The sequence below is a fragment of the Spermophilus citellus genome (assembly GCF_964194105.1).
Source record: "Spermophilus citellus genome assembly, chromosome: 15".
Classification (NCBI taxonomy): Eukaryota; Metazoa; Chordata; class Mammalia; order Rodentia; family Sciuridae; genus Spermophilus; species Spermophilus citellus.
In genome coordinates this window covers 85952673-85970836 of record NC_138195.1, presented here as the reverse complement: position 1 = coordinate 85970836, position 18164 = coordinate 85952673, and the positions used below count along the sequence as shown (strand labels likewise).

The following is an 18164-nucleotide window of genomic DNA, read 5'->3' as shown; positions in this document are numbered from 1 at the left end:
TGTAGAGCCGTTACCACTAATTTCAGAACATTTTAATCACCTAAAAGGAAACTTGTACCCATTAGCAGTCACTCCCTATTCTTTCCTTTCCTCAGACCCTCTCAACCACTGATCTGCTTTCTGTTTTGTGGATTTGCCTATGTTGGACATTTCATGCAAGTGGAATCATGTGATGTATGGCCTTTTATGTCTCACTTAGCATAATTTTACAACGCCCACTCATATTGTAGCATGATTATCACTTCATTCCCTTTTTTAATGGCTGAATAATACTCCATTGTATGTCTATGTCACATTTTTCTAAGCTTTAGAAATCACTGGGATTTTGATGTGGTTTGTTTCTTTGAGTGATACAATAAGTATTTTAAATGACAACATTTAGAATATACTGTTTTGCCCCACTATAATGTGGGCAGTTGAATTTAATGGGTCCAAAATTTTTTACTCTTAAAGCTGTCTTAATGACATTCCCACTGTTGATTTTCCTTTTTTAAAAATGTGTGTCTGAATTGAGAATCCACTGAAACAATTGGGAGGCATCTTCCCCAAGTAACATAAATAAATTTATTGTACATCTTAATGCATTTTATTGAATTTAGAGTATATTTTCACTTTCACCAAATAAATATTTTGATTTTGATATAATAGTTTTATAGTCAATATCCATTAACAAGTGTTTTTTTCAGTGTTTTGGAACTTAACACTTCATTACCCTAAGTCAACAGTGTTTCAACAGAGACTTGGTTTTCAGGCCAAGATAATAACATTCAAGTGTGAGGAAAAGCACTGATAATACCTGAGTCAGGGTATTATAATGAGGAGAGACCACAAAAATGGAGGAGGAGGAAAATGCTAGAGGTTTTTAGCTTCAAATGTGGCTGAATTTACGATAACCTAAATAAGTATTTGTCAACTGTTTAATTTAGAGGAAGTTAGCTAATTACATTTAAATCCTTTTAATAAAATTAATTTGATGTATTTTAAGCAGAATATATCTTAGCTTCAAGTTAAATATATAATTTGGCTCTCAACCAATTAGTAATGGAAGTTAATGGAAACTAAGCCAGAATTAGTCAATATTACTATCTATGATTCAGTCTTTACAGACAGCAGATTGCATACAAAAGCTCTGCCAAAGGGCTGGTAAACTGAATGTCTCAGTATTTAAAATTAGTATTGCTTTGCTATCTATTTTCTATCCAGTGGGTGGCAGTGTAACTCAACCTAGTTGTCTTGTTTTATGGTCTTTGAAATTTTTTGGTGGGTGTATTTTTAAGGCTTTAATTTCTATATCTTTTGAACCAGAAAGTGTTTTAAAAAAGAAGAAAAAAAAACACTTTCTTCCCTCAAATATACTATTTACTATTACTCCTGATGAGAGAGAGAAAAAATTTAAATAATAAGAAATTGCCTGGTACCCTTTTTTCATAGTTGCAAGAAAAAAAATATCATTCCCCAGCGGGTGAATTAAGTCTTCACTTGTGTCTTGAGTTTTTCTTGATGATTTTTTTGGAGACCTATTTTTAAATCCAAACTAGAACCTCAACTGTTGTTACTATTATTCTTATCTCAGAGAATCTGCTATTGAGAGACATCCTGACCCTCAGTCATTCCATCAGATCTCATTCAGACCACAATTTTAATATTTACTGTCAGCCTTTGAAGCCAGGGACTGTGTTGTCTTTCACATGTGCCTTCATAGGGTTTGACAAAGACCAGCCCTCAAGTAGAGATTCAGTAAAGTAAGTCTGTAGAAAGCCTGTTGCTTTACAGTGGAAGTGGCTTAGAGGCGTCTCCTTATTCTAGTTGAAATAGTATCCTGAGTTTGGACCCCCCCCCCAATAAAAAAATTAAATGGAATTTGTCATTAACAAGAGAGTAAAGTCACTTCAATAATGGGAAGTTGTTTGCATTTGTTATCAGAGTGTACACAGTAAAATTATGAATTGTATTTTTAAAAATATTTGGGGAAAGTGCTGTGTACTTAAATTTCAAAAGATAAGGAAGACTAAGTACATAAGCATAAAGTAGGAAGTTCTCAAGTGTTATCAGTTCAAATGTATAGAAAAGTGACACATCTGATAGTCTCTCTGGCTTCTGTGGATGTTTTCTCTATTAATTAATCCTTCAGTCTTTGTAACTGTCCCATGTCACCCAGCTAGTTAAAAGCTAGATTACTTCATGCCTATTCGGATAAGCTACAAGAATCCAGGATCATAGAAGCCAGGCTTTAACTCATTTTATTATTCAAACCCAAATAGTATTTGGAAATGAGTAAGTATTATATTAGAAATCAGAACAGTTTTCCATATAGTGGTAGTAACAACACTGGAACTTAAGTCAGAGCATTGAGACTAAGTGAAAATAGCAAAGTCTTCTGCTCTCTTTTGCTAGACACAATTGGCTTTCTCTATGTAGGCTTTTATTGAAAACCATATAGCTTCCCTTAAGAGTATCTAATGTCGTAAGTATTTGATATTCCTAAGGTTCGTTTACCTTCTGTATAACTTATATATTTTTTGGACATTGTTATACAGAAATAATACCTGTCCAACAAGAACGGGAATGCAATGAGAACGTAATGTCAGATGTATTTGTCTGTTTAGGAAGAAATTCCATTTTTATATAGCATATCTGTAAGCTTCATTACACTGGGTGTTACTTTTAGAGCCCTGACAGGTCTGCCCATGGCAGTATCTTATTCTCAAAGTGATGGGATAAGCTAGTTAGACTAAAACCATATTATACACAAGTTGTTTTTGCCAAAGTTAGTCATATAGGGGCAGATTTTTTTTTTTTAAAAAGGAATACCTAGTTTGATTCAGAAAATATGAAGAATCTGTGAGATGGCATCTGGGTCCACTTGTACAGTATACAAAATGCTGAAGTTGTCCTTGGTAATATAGATATCAATATTAAAAGATTGTGAAGAAATGATTTGAGAATGTTTAGCATTTCTATTTCAGTTTTTTGTTTTATTTATTTTTTCAAAATAGTTTTGATTTCTCTGCTGAAAACTGTCATCTTTTTGTGAGTGTTGTTTATTAGGTGTGTTAGCTTTCTGTCACGATGATAAAACAGGACCTGAGAATATCAACTTAGAGGAAGAAAAGATTTATTTTGGTTTATGGTTTCAAAGGTTTCAGTTCACGGTCACTTGGCTCCAGTAAGTCTGGGTCTGTTGTGAAGCAGAACATTATGGTAGAGCAAAGCAGCATGGCGGCCAGAAGGCACAAAGAGAGGAGAAGAGGGAGAGGATGGGATTCAGGTCCCAATATACCCTTCAAGGCTGCCCTTCACTGACTTATGTCCTCTAACTAGGCCCTGCCTCCTAAAGTTCCCTGTCTCCCAAGAGCTCCACCAGCTAGGACCAGGCCTTTTACATATAAGGCTTTGGGGACATTCCAGATTCACACTGTAACACTGGGTCACTGTGTATATAAATCACAGTTATTTTAAAAGGCTCTGATAATTTCATTACATGGGCCTCTTTGCTTCTGGACTGTTGAATGTTTAATTCTTGACAACAGATTGTAGGGTTTATTTTGTTTGTTGGTGTTTCTTAGGATTTGATTGAATGTTAGATATTGTGTTTGGAAAACCAGTATAGACCTGCTTGCATGATACGTATGCCTAGAAATAGGTATGCCTGTCTTCTAGCAGGCTGCTAGTGTGGGGAGTTAAATCTCACTGTCAGTAGTTGAGTTGGGTTTGAGTTCAGTTGTTGCTACATCTTCTGATTCCTTTAGTGGTGGGCTGTGGCTAGCTTGTTCCAAAGTGATCCAGAAGGATTCTTTTCAGTGCTCTGCTCTTCCCTCAAGTCTTAGCAGGCCCTGTTTCAGGGAGAGGGGGGGCTGGGGATGTTTTTTGTTGCATCATTGTCCCTCCCTCTGCAATGGGTGGTAGTTATTGTTTGGTGCAAGAGCTAGGCTGGCAGGGCAAGTTCTGTCTATGTGGAAATTTTCACTCTCTTGCTCCTGCCTCAGTCGTAGGTAGTACCTGTGTCCCTGAGCTTGGCTTAGGTGGGGGTGCTGTGTAAGTGCTCCCACCTTCCTTCTCCCCATCATAGTTGCAGATGACTTTTTCTCCTCAGTTGAGAGTCCTGAACAGGGATTGGTAGATTTTAGTAAATAAATATCTTCATCTTAGGTGTCTAATTAGCTGGAAAAAAATAATTATTTAGGTGAATCAGCTTTTTTTAATAATTAAAAAAATGGTGGCAATGATATTCTCTTAGATTTCTGCATTCTAAGCTGAGGTAGAACCTCATGGTACATTTTACTAACTTTATAATCCCTGAATTTGATATTGGTTAAGAAGCTGTTAAATTTAAAAGAAAATTCACCTTAGTGTAATGACGAGTGTTAGGATGTCATTATTGGACCCTGTCTTTCTAGTCACTGTGTGGTCTGCGTTTGATGACCTCTCATTGTGCATTGGATACCTTGCTGCATGGGTAGGGCCTGCCCACCTGCCTGGGATCTCCAGACTTCCTTCCCACAGGGCTTAAGAGGCCTTAGGTAGAGGCTTCTAAACAGCTGCTTGGCCAGCTGTTTACACCATCCCTTATGCTCTCATTAAAAACAGGAACCTCTGGAAAGTTTCAGAGTCAAGACTTTATAGAGTATGGCCCAAACACTTCAGATGATTTGCAGAGTGACAGTCTTTGAGGTCCACTTTTCTGTTGTAAATATATCTTGTTCCTGAACCTTGTCTCTTTTTTTCTGAGGCAGGGATTGCAAAGTATCTTAATGTTTGGTGTTGCTAAGATGGTGTTGCTGAAGCCCCTCAACACCTTTGCACCATTGCAGTATTGGTCTGTGTTTAGAAGAATCTGCACAAACCTGGATACCATAAACAGCAAGGAGCAGCCTCAGCAGCCAGTGGTGAGGGACTGAAGAAGACAATGATGTGTCCAGACAGTTGGTAAAGTTTTGTTGCAGAAAGAACTTAGATATGGGAGAGATGTTGGTGAGACTTAGATAAGCAATTAAAGCAGGCTTCAGAATAATTCATATTTGTTGAAAGATGGGCACCCAACAAAACAGAAAATGCACAAATGTTAATGGTAGTTATCTCTAGTGTTGGTAGTGATTATTTTCCTGTAGTTAAATTTGGGCGGGAGGTACCAGGGATTGAACTCAGGGTTACTAGACCACTGAGCCACATCCCCAGCCTATTTTCTATTTTATTTAGAGACAGGGTCTCACTGAGTTGCTTAAACCTCGATTTTGCTAAGGCTGGCTTTGAACTCATGATCCTCCTGCCTCTGCCTCCCAAGCTTGCTGGGATTACAGGCATGCACCACTGCATCTGGCTATAGTTATTTTTTTTTTTAACTTTTTAAAATTTCAGTGAACTATGTTACTTTTTCAAAGGTTTATGTTAGTGACCTTGTTATGTTTATTAGGTCCCCTTTACTTCACTTGAACAGACAGATGTCTTTTATTTATTTGAAGATAACCAGAATGCTTTTGTTCAGATAAAAAAAGCTTTAAATATATATTTTTTTAATGATTCATTTTGGTGTGGGTTAGGAGCGTAACTGAAGGGATATGCATAGGAGAAGGAAATTAATATGAACTTGTGGAACCTCTTTATATTTTATATCTATAGTGTTCAATTAGCCACTGTTAAAAGTTAAAATTTATTAAAATGAAGTAAAAACTTGGTTTATTGGTTTCATTAAGCATATTTTAAATGCTTAATAGGCATAGATGGTAGTGGTGGTTACCATATTGAACAGTAGAGATAGAGTTTCATTGGGTAGTACTGACCTAGATCTTGGTGTATTTAAGGTTCTTGGCTAGTAATGTTACTTAACTAAGTTATCCTCTTTTAAGATTAATATACATCCAGTGAGAGGGACTAGCCACCCAAATTTCCTTATTTAGCTTTAGATAATAAAGGTGATAAGCTTTCTTTTCCCTTCCTTCCTATGACAGTATGGTGTGTGCATCAAGTCAGACCTTTCCTTTCTTGCTTTAAGGCATTTTTCATGCTTACCGATACACTGTGAAGGTGTACATTTTTCATTGTATTTAATAGATTGACTTACTTAAAAATAAACACTAAAATTATCTTTTTATATAATGATGCATATGATTAGACAATATATGTTCTTCGGGATCCTCTGAGATACTGAAACCCTTTCAGAGGATCAGAAGAATCAATTCTTTTTCTACTTTTATTTGGACATTATTTGTGCTTTCTATTATGTTGACATTTAAACTGATGGTGCAGAAGTAGTGAGAATAAAACTGTGGGGCCTTAGTACAAATCTTTACTTCCATGTGTTTGTATTAGCCAGAAAGGGTGTATGTGTGTGGAAAAGCCAGTTTTACTTATATGAGTGCCTAGATGAAGCAGTGAAAATTATGACTTAAGAGTATTTTTTTAAAGTATATCAGTGTGAAGAAATGGAAACCCACCAATGTCTAGTGGTGGTTTTGAGAAGAAGCCCTTGTATAGTTATATGAGTTTTGAGTAAACTAGCACCCGTCTTGCTCTGCCCCATGAAATACCATTTTTACTTGAATGACTGACAAACTGTGGTTATTTAGACTTAGGTATTTGACCAACATTTTCTCAAAAATGGGTGGAATAAGTCTGTTCAAGGAAAATAATGGACAATATTTATGGCCAATATTAGAATTTTAGTTTATCTACTGCTGTGAGCTTAATAACTTCTGAGTATTTAAAAAAGACTTAGCTGATGAGATGGTGGTAATATTAAAAATGTATCTTCTTTTTGATATTGTATAATGAAATGTGCCTTCAGTTACGAGATTTGTACAACTCAGTGAATAAGTCTTCTTCAAATGACCATTGCATAATGGTAGAAAATAGGTGTGTTAAAAACTGTTCAAAGTAGAAAATAAAGCACAGTTTTAATGCAATTAAGCATAACACTAAAAATGAACCTGTTGAGAAAGAAATTAGGAAAATAATCCCATTCACAATAACCGCTATCCCAAATAAAATACCTTGGAATAAATCTAACCAAGGAGGTGAAAGACCTTTACAATGAAAACTATAGAACATTGAAGAAAGAAATTGAAGAATAAGGAAGATGGAAAGACCTCCCATGTTCATAGATAAGCAGAATTAATATTGTTAAAATAGCCATTTTGCCAAAAGCAATATACAGTGTGATCCCTATCAAAATATCAGTGACATTTTTCACAGAATTGGGGATGTCCTAAAATTCATTTGGAAGAATAAAAGACCCAGAGAAGCCAAAGCAATTCTAAGCCAAAAAAGCAGTGCTGGAGGCATGACAATATATGAATTCAAATTATACTACAGAGCTGTAGTAACAAAAACTGCATGGTACTAGTATAAGAGCAGAGAACAGTAGATCAGTGGTACAGAATAGAAGACAAACAGACCCACAGAGACAATCATCTCATTCTGGACAGAGGTGACAAAAACATACATTGGAGAAGAGAGAGCCTTTTTAACCAAGTGCTGGGAAAACTGGCTATCCATATGTAGAAGAATGAAATTAGATCCTTCTCTCTTACCCTGCTCAAAAGTCAACTCAAAATGGATCAAAGACCTAGGAATTAGAAACTGGAGCAACAGTTTTCTCAATAGGACCCCTGAAGCTCAGTAAATAACACCAAGAGTTAATAAATGAGTTGGCATCAAGTTAAAAAGCTTCTGCACCTCAAAGGAAACAATTAGGAATGTGAAGAGAGATCTTGCAGAATGGGAGAAATTCTTTGTCAGCTATTCTTCTGACGGAGGGTTAACATCTAGAATATATAAAGAATTCAAACTCAACACCAAACACCCCCCCCAGCAAAAAACAAAACAAAAACTCACAAACCAGAAATCCCAGTTAATAAATGGGCAAATGAACTAAAAAAGATATTTTTCAAAAGAAGAAATACAAATGGCCAACAAATACATGAAAAAAAAAAAGGTTTCAACAATTAGGGAAATGCAAATCAAAACTATACTGAAATTTCAACTCTAGTTAGAATGGTAGCCATCAAGAATATGAACAATAATATATATGGGAAGGATGTGGAAAAAAAGGAATACTTTTACATTGTTGGTGGGATTGTAAATTAGTACAGCCACCATGAAAATCAATACAGAGGTTTCTCAAAAGACTTGGGTTGGATCTACCATATGACCCAGCTATATCATTCCTCTGTATTTATCCTAAATAATTAAAGTCATCATGATACAGGCATACCCGTATTTATAGCAGCCCAATTCACAATAGCCAAACTATGGAACCAGCCTCGGTGTCCATTGATGCATGAAGGGATAAAGAAAATGTGGTATATATACACAGAGAAGTTTTACTCACCCACAAAGAATAATGAAATTAATGTCATTTGCAAGAAAATGGATGGAACTTGAGAACATTATATTAAGTAAAATAAGCCAAACTCAAAGTCAAGGGTTGTTTTTCTGTTACATGGAAGCAAGAAAGTAAACAGGAAAAGAAGTGTTGGGTTGGAGTAGGGTCTCAGAAAAACTGAAGGGGGATCAATCAGTACAGTAGAGGAAAGGGATCGGGGAGAGGGGAAAGGGTAAAAATTGGGGTATGGTATTGGCTAAATGACATTGTTATATTGTGTGCATGTATGAATATATAATGAATCCTACCATTATGTGCAAGTTATACTAATAAAAATATGGGAAGTTAAAAAAAATATTAAAGTATAAAAAAATTCTTAACAGTTTTAGATTTCATATGGCAACTAACCTTTAAGAAACTACCACTAACCAGCTTTCAGAGAAAAATATAATTATCTGGAAAGACTATTTATTAAAATAAGCCTTTTCTTCCCCTCTACATATCTGTATGAGGCTAAATTTTCTTCATTTACTTCAAGATGACACATGGAGTTGATGTAATACTGAAGCAGATATGAAAATCCAGGAGTCTTCTTAAACTAGCTCTAACAAGACTTGCAAAAATGTCAGAGTAATGATACTTTAATTGAATTTCCTTTTTGTTTTGTGTAAGTAATTTTTAATAAAAATGTTAAGATGTGGGGCTGGGGTTGTGGCTCAGGGGTAGAGCGCTTGCCTTGAACACGTGAGGCACTGGGCTTGATCCTCAGCACCACATAAAATAAATAAATTAGTAAAACAAAGATAAAGTGTCCATGTTCAACTAAAAAAAATTTTTAAAATTTTAAGATCTGATGTAACACATGTTAAGATATAATAATAATCTCATTATTATTGAAAGGTTAGAAAGAATCAATACATATTTTTAAGGTCTTATCTATTTTTGAGGTGGGATCTCACACTGCTGGGTTCAAATGATCTTCCTTCTTCAGCATCCCCAGTACCTCAGACTACAGGTGCATACCACTATACCTGGCTAAATTTCTCATAGTCATCCATAGAACTCACATGTCAAGAAAAGCTTTTTGGACCTTGAGTTATCTTTAAAAGTGCAAAAGATTTCAAAGAACAAAATGTTTGTGAATTCTAGAATAACATTGACTTCAAGATACATTGTTAGGAAAAGTGTGGATAAGTGTGGTTACACCTTGTATTTGTGCCACAGGAGCTATAAATGAAGCACTGATTTTCTTATGTGGCATGAGATTCTCCTGGAAGGTTACAAAAGAATTAAGTGGTAGTTGCTTCAGGGAGAAAGGAGTTAAAAGTAAAACTCTACTTATCAGAAATTAATGGTTTCCTAATTGGAACAAGTTATACTTACTCTATGTATGTAAATACATATTTCAAAATATACTGTCATGTGAAAAGAAAATAAAACCAATTATGAATGTTAAAAAAAAAAAGTAAAACTCTAAACCCAGTTGAACCAAGTGAATGTATAACCCCTGCCCTCAGGCATGAACACACGTGAAAGAAAAAAGCATTCCCACTCAGCTATGTTGTTCATTTCAGAGAATCTAGGCAAATTATGAAAAGTTGGGGCAACTTTGGAATAATGATTATTAGTTTTTCTGGCAGCTTGCTTTTTCTTGTTTTATTTGAGAAAATAATTTAATGTCCAAGCCAAATATTGTTATGTTGAAATAATGTTAATCAACTAGGTAACAGTTAATGGGGCCTGAGGTATGCTGAACTTAAGTTTGAAGGAAAAACAACTTGGATAGACTTTTTAAAATGGCATTCATTTCTAGGTTTCTGGAAAAGTTTGCGTTTACTTTAGAAGACTTAAAATTTTTAGTCTTGTCATTTAAAAGGTTTTGAATAAGTGCTGCATGAAATGTGGAAAGAAAGTAAGTATTCTAACATTGATTCAATACAAAAAGTACTTTTTAATACTCAGAACCTTTGAGGCTTTGGGAATTCTTGAAAAAAATAACTGAGGAACTCAATTTTATTTGTGCTGCCTGCTGTTAAATGTGCCTTTCGATCAGTGCTCTTATAACTTTTGGATAAAATGTCCTTTTTATGAAAAGGGAAAATTATTTTAATGTAATAGCTTTTAAGATTTTCTTTTCTCACATAATACTTCTAAATTTATTTCTTTGAATGCTAAAATATCATTTCCAGAGTTCTTTTAAGCAGTTTAAAAGATGATATTGTGATTGTTTTATTAATGGTAGTTTCAAGTTTGCCTATAATATGGAACCATTTTAATGCTTTTTAAAATGTTAATGGATCTTTCTAAAGAATTGGGCCTGTGTGAAGTTAATTGGAAATGAGTTTTATTTACTCTTCCTAGTTATATATACATGTACAAGTAAGTACTTGACATTTTTCTAAGCACTTCCACATTATTTTCTTTGATTCTAAGCACATCTTGGAAGTAGCACAGTTGGTGTTTTTTCTATTTAAAATGAAAATTGAAATTCAGGAGGCTAAATGATTTGGCAATGCCAGATAGCTTTGTTAAACAGTGAAACAGGGATTTATATTTAAAAGCCACAGATGGATGATTTCACCAAGTCCAAGTTTGTTTCTTTTGGTACTGAGGATTGAACCCCAGGGGCGCTTAACCACTGAGTCCTATCCCCAGCCGTTTTTTATATTTTATCTAGAGATAGTGTCTCACTGAGTTGGTTAGGGCCTCACTAAGTTGCTGAGGCTGGCTTTGAACTCATGATCCTCCTGCCTCAGTCTTCCAAGCCAGTGGGATCACAGGCATGTGCCACCATACCCAGCTCCAAGTTTCTTTCTTACTGTTCTGGAGGCTGGGACATCCACTGTAAAGTGCTAGTTGATTCAGTGCCTTGTGAGGATTCCCCTCTTGGCTGAGAGATGGCTGTCCCCTCAAGCTCCCACATAGCCAGTCCTCTGAGCCATGTTGAAGGAACAAAGGTAAGGAATAGCAAACTCTTTGGTGTTTCTTCTTGTAAGGACACTAATTCTATAGGAATAGGGCCCCACCTTATGACCTCATGTAACGTTAATTATATCCTCATTCCAAATTCAGCTGCACTGGGGGACTAGGGCTTCAATATGTAATTTTGGAAGGAGAAACACATTCAGTCCTGAACACAATATATTAAGTTGGAAGTACTCTCTTGATGGCTTTGTGACTTGATATTTTGTAACAAGGAGGTTAGATAGGAGACATGCATTATAATTTTACTACTTTCCAGAGCTGCAGATATATGTGGAATATTTAGTTCCTGCTTTCTCTAATAATTTTATAACTGGTTAGCTTCAGAAGCTGTTTAGAACCCAGCTGGCATAGAACTTTAAATGTTACTCTATTTATTTCTAATAATGTATTGAGCCTCTACTACTTTCTTGAATCTTGTCCACCCATCCAGTGGTTCATATGAAAAATGTCTAAATAATTCAGTGTTAATTTTTCAAATCATGCTTCATTTTGATTGAACCTTTTTATGAGAGCAGGCCTTTTAATTAACGTGTTAGGGTTATATGATTTTTAAAGATAAACTAAGCCAAAGCTCAGTTTTACATAGCAGACTTTGAAACAAAGTCTTAACCAAATTTCAGAGTGTAAGTAAGTGTCTCTCCTTTTCTTTCTTGTGAATCTCAGTATGAATTTTGGATTCCTTTGAAGCCTGTTTGCTTTTCAGATTATGGTTGTTTCTGCATTCAGTAGCATTTGTATAACTATGTGTGGAATATCGATCTTAAAAATGGTTTGCTAGAATGATCACGTTTGTGTTCTTTCTCACAGGCCAGCCCTCCAGATCTCTATATTGAAAGATTTAATATAGCTCTTGGACAATATATGGGAGCATTGCAGAGTATTGTGCCTCTTTTCATATATATGGTAAGTTTGAGTTGTTTTCTCCTTTCCAAAAGAAGGAGAAGCAAAGTTAAACATGTTCCAGCTTTTTAAAAAAAAACTATTTTGTGGAATTTTCATATTGTAAAATGAAAATTAATTCAGTAATGTTTAATAGTTGTTAACATAGAAGAATTATATATTTTTCCCTTTGTCTGTTTTGAAATCCCTAAGTAACAATTGCTTGAATAGTCACCTAGGCATTAGTAATTAGCAGTCATCCAATGATTCATTGTATTTCTGGTCATGTGGAATGGACTGTGCTTGGTCCTGGGAAAATAAAAGATACATAAGATTTCTTGTCCTTAGAAAGCAGTTAAGACATGTATCTAAAAATATGATGTATGAAAAATGCCAAGTTAAGTCATCCATAAAAAGTGGAAAAATAAAATGCTTCCAATCTGATGTTCTCTTTTGCTTGGAGAGTTATGCCAGAAGTATAATTTGTAGACTGTAACTTGTTGATTAATTTCTTCCTTCTTTTAAATATAGAATCATTTAATGTTAGTGTTCCTAAATGGGGAGAGCCCTAGAAATCATTATTCCAACTCTTCTTTGTTAGATTAGAGAATGGGATATTTGGTTGTTTCTGCATTCTGTAGCATATATATTGCTGTGTATGGAATATTAGTCTTAAAAGTGACTTATTCTTCATAAAATGTACTTTATTTAAAATGAAAACAAAGCTACCTCTAGTTATTTCTGATTTAGAAGGTATTTTCCAAAAGATCTTGTACTTCAAGATTTTCATTTGAATTAAATTATTCTTTTGGTACTGATAACAATTGTAAAAGTTAATAAGGGTTTATAGTTAATGCAAAAGAAGCTTATATTTGCCTGTTGTTTTACAAAGACTTTATCTTAGGAGAAAGTGAGAAAGAGGCTTTGCTTTTGGTTTCAGTGCCAGAACTTTCTTTATGAATCATGATACTAGTCAAAAATATTAGCTGGCTGAAGTGTTACATACCTGTAATTCCAGCTATTTAAAGGGCTAAGGCAAGAGGACTACAAGTTTGAGGCCAGCTTGGCAACACTTTAGTGAGACCCTGTCTCAAAGTAAGACTTCAGAAAAGAACTGGCGATGTAGCCCAGTGGGGAGTGCTTGCTTAGCATGTATCATACCCTGGGTTCAATCCCTAGTACCTCCTCCACAAACACAGACACACACAGTTAATAGTATTAGTCACCTGGGTTGGCTGGGTTAATTCTTGGGATGGGTCAGAAAGCCTGGGAGACAGCCACATATCATTTTGGTGAAATTCTCTAGGGTTATTCATCAGGAATATTTGTTAGGTATAGTAGATATTTCATTCCCATTCTAGTAAATTCCTTATTTCTGCTGTTCTAAAATTTTCAGTAGAAATGATGAGTGAAATCAGAGCATGAAGGATAGAGCCTCAGGCCTAGTTGTGGAAAAGGGGAGGAGATAAGGGTAGATGAGTAGGTTTATTTACCTCCACGTCTGCCATTTACACGGCATTTCCCAGTAAGCATATTGGCTAGGTGGGTTAGAAATAAAAATAGAACTAAATGAGCATAACTTGGATTTCGAATCAAAACTGATAGCTAATTTGTTTTTTTTTTTTTTTTTTTAAAGGCAAGAAAGTAGTATACTTGTCTGTCTATGCTGCCATTATTGCTTTCTTAAAACTTTATGGTAGGATCCTGGCATATAAGAAGATTGTATCAAGAAAGAATAAATGAACTTCACACTCTTCTACCTAGCAAAATTCTAATACAGAATACGATATTGTAAAATTAAAAAGCTTAACTATACCTTTTCATTTAGCTTAAGAATTTGAATTTGCTTTCTGGTTATTTGTGAAAATTTGTTTAATTTGTTTTTAAAAATTTTAAACTTTGGTACTCCTTTGTTGAAAAGAGTATATTATTTAAATAATAGTTTGAAATGTTAACCTGTTAGAAACATAATCATAACAGTGTTACTTGTCAACACTATTATCTTAGAATTCTATATGACTATTTTAAGAAATGAAGTCATTAGAAAATGGGTTGTGTCTAAGTCACTATTAATAGTGAAGATTCTTGTTGAAAGACATAGAATCAAATAAAGATATTATGTATTTTTGTTTAGGATATTGAAACTTAACAGTATTGTACAAAAAAGTCAAATAGCTTGTTATTTAAATAAAGAGGTAAAATAACTTAAGAGTTTCTTAGTACTTCTGAAGTTTTCATACTACTTCTGTTGAATGAGTCTGGTTACTTACTAAAGAATGGGGAGAGGGCTGGGGTTGTGGCTCAGAGGTAGAGTGCTTGCCTACAATGCGTGAAGCACTGGGTTCGATCCTCAGTACCACATAAAAATGAAAATATTGTGTTCACTTATAACTAAAAAATAAATATTAAAAAAAAAAGGAGTAGGAAGAGAACATTAAGATGCTGTGCATTAAGATCTTAAATATTTAGAGTGTGCATCTGGTGAATATTTAGGAAAACAAGCTCACACTTTTGTTAGAAATATAAATTTGTAAAAATCTCTTTGGAGGAACTCAGAAATTATATCTCTAGGAATTTATCATAAATAAACTCATAAATATATGCAAAATACTGTACATATGTAAGAATTATGCAGTATTGGGGGGGGGGAACCTGATTATCATCAGTGAGGACTATTTAATAAGAAAGTAGGAAATGTGTAAAGATAATGTTGTCTGTATGTTCTTTTCCGGAAAAATTTTGCAGTACACAACATTGGTGTGAAGAAGCAAGGTACAAAGCAGTGTGTAATGTTTCCTTGTTAGCAAGTGTTTTCTATTTAGGTGAAAAAGAGAACATATCTACTTATGAGGAACATTTTAGAAAGCATGGACAATAATTTCCCCAATACAGAGAGGGACCTTTGTGAGTAGGACAGAAGGTTTTCAATAGGAGACTTATTTTTATTGCATACCTTTTTGCATGCTTTTGTTTTTTAAGCATATATATCTTATTTTTATATTTTTTTAAAGAGAGAGAGAATACGAATCTTTTTTTTTTTTTTTTTTTTTTTTGTAGATGGACACAACACAATGCCTTTATTTTTTATTTGGTACTGAGAATCGAACCCGGGTCCCACCCGTGCTAAGCGAGCGCTCTACTGCTGAGCCACAATCCCAGCCCTATAATTTTTTTAAGAAGAGAAACCATTAAGAATTTAGAATCAGTGAGCAAGTTCTTAAAATTTTTCCACTCTTGGTCATTTATATTAAAGCATGAACAAATTTGATCTTTTTTGACTTGCCAGTCACTATAGTCATTCAGCTGCAAGAAACAGAAAACTTGATTCAACCTCGGTCTGTGAATTTTAAATACATAAGGAAAAGCTTTGTGTCTTGTAATAGAACTGTAGAAAGGAGGCAGTCTCCAGGCGTTTTGAATCCATAGTTCTTTTTTGTCTCTTTGCTGACCACCACATCTGTTTTATCTTGTTCTTCTTGTGGTCCTGACTACGACTCTTGCCCTCAACTCAAGCCTACTTTTTCACAGTCTGATTAGGCTACTCTGGGTGTGTCTACCTCTTAAGCAAAGATGATCTCCATGGAATCCAGAAGCTGACTGGCTAGTGATGAAGTGGAATGTGTGCTAGGGAGTCACCTGTGCCTGCTCTTAGCCTATCTCATTAGTAAATGAGGTGCCTTTAATGAGTGCTTCCCAATGTTGTCTTTAGATGATGATGTAGGATTTTAAAGGGGATATCACACGGTGATTCCGTAAAGTCTCTACATTTCGGTTGAGTTGATGTTTGAGATCTTCCAGTGGTCTTTGGAAACATAGTTCTTGATCTTCTTACTTTTCAATCTCATGCCAGAAAGACATGGAACTCATAGTGGTGGGCTCTTATTTGATTTTTTTTTAATTGATGACTTTATGCATGTCTCCTAAAATACTATTTAGTGCTTCAGTTCACAAGACTAATTATATCCCCCAGTTGATACACGAAAAATAATTTCTTTTTCAGAATAAGTTTTACATCGAAACCAAGCTTAATAGAGACTTAAAAGATGACCTTATAAAGCTGTTTACGGAACATGTTGCAGAAAAGCACATTTACAGCCTGATGCGTAAGTAATTAAATTTATTATGAGGGTGAGGGACTACTAACAATGATGTTTTCTTTCCCTTCCTCCCTTCCTATAAAAACTCAGTCTTTACATCTTCTGAACCAGATAGTAGGAAGTGTTGAAGCCTGCTCTGTTCTATAGGGATAGAAGCTGAGGAGTGCAGATGTTATTTCTGGGTTGGCCATTGAACTGGGAACAGCTTAGCCAGGTCATTGAACATGTCTTGTGTTTTGCCTGATACTTGGTGCCTTTTTAAATTCTCTTGTGACAAGGGAGAGATTTTAGGAGTTTCATCCCTGACTTTCCTACCAGTGACTCTAAAAGGAGTGCTGTGTTGTGTCTTTGAAATGGTAGTACAGAATCCTTTCTAGTTTTTACTCTTTGGTGCAGAAACCCTTCTTCAGTCTGGCTGTCACTTTGTGACTATGTGATAGGCAAGCTTCTTAGCCTCTTGTGGTCTGCATTTTCTGTTTGTGAATTAAGACTTGTAAAATATTTAACTTGGCTATGCACTTGATTAAATAAACAAATGAGTTTTGCCTTTTTCTCATTCCCAGGTTGCCTGCCCGCTCACAGTAGGTGGCATCTCATCCTGCCTTCCCTAAAAGAATATCCCTCTCCAAGTGAGTTAGGAAGCCCCTGTCACTTCATGTCTCAGCATCCTTTAAAAGCTCATATTTTATGCAGTACACATAAAGTCATTTTTAAAGAATTTGACACATATTTGGATTTGCAGTATATATTTTTTGCTTTCACATTAGTCATAATTAGTTGCTACCAAATTGAACTTTTACCAGAATTTTTCCAAATTTGACCACAAACGGTTTTTCATTTTTTTTTTTTTAATTGAGAAATTGCTAAACTTAGGGCCAGTTTATTTTAGAGACAGGGTTTTCAAATAATAGTGTAGATGATGATAAGACATGTTTTATTATTATATTCCCAAGAGATTCCAGAATGGAGGCCCAGAATCTTGAGCATATGACTTGCTTTAAAAACAAAACAAAAGCCTGGATAGATGTTTACAAACATCTTTGAACATTACCTCATGAGATAATTCCAGCTATTAATTATAGCCATTTACATATTTTCAGCTATGTTGACGTTTTCTTTTGTTCCAAAATTTAGCACAATATTTTTTTTTCTGTTAAAATTCTATGGAGAAATGCTACCATCTGGTAGAAAGTCCTCTTTCCTTTATAAATGTTTTTCTACTTACTAGCACTTTGGAAATCAATTTTATTGAACATATAAGAAAACGATAATCCAAAGAAAATACAGGGCTAGGGATATAGCTTGGTTAGTAGAGTGCTTGCCTAGCACATGTGAGGCCCTGGGTTTAATCCTCAGCACCACATAAAGATAAATAAATAAATATAGGTATTGTATCCATCTAATAAACACACATAAAAAAATATTTTTTAAACATCAGAAATTTATTAGTTGCTCAAAACATTACATTGATTGTGACATATCATATATCATACATTTGTTTCAAATGGGGTATATAAAAAATACTTTTAAAAAAGAAAATATACCAGATTTGGTGAGAGAGAAAACATAAACAGATTACTTCTTTTGTTTCTTGTATACTCTGGTTTTCAATAAAAATCACACTTTAATGATAGACATGCCTTTTTTTTTTTTTTCGCAAGTAAACTGAAAGGGCCCTTAAGCCTTTGTAAATTGAATAAAACATAATTTATCATATTTATCGAGAAATTACTAGGGATTATACTTAGTGAGGTATATACAAAATGGGAACACTAGTCACACTGGTTTGGACTCCAGAACAAGGGACTCTGTAAATGTTTAACGGTGTTTTGTGAGTGATCATCAAAAAGATTTCATACACACATACTGCTTATGTGTGTTAA

General features: G+C 34.7%; 1 protein-coding gene across 2 annotated transcripts in view; it reads left to right on the top strand.

Annotated features, from left to right (window-relative positions):
• The window catches only part of CACUL1 (CDK2 associated cullin domain 1), a 63345-nt gene that overhangs the window by 30694 nt on the left and 14487 nt on the right, over positions 1-18164 (top strand). For both annotated transcript variants that reach the window (XM_081266967.1, XM_081266966.1), the window contains exons 4-5: positions 12113-12208; positions 16185-16287. In XM_081266967.1, coding sequence (XP_081123093.1) covers positions 12113-12208; positions 16185-16287 — 199 coding nt within the window. The remainder of the gene's footprint in view (positions 1-12112; positions 12209-16184; positions 16288-18164) is intronic.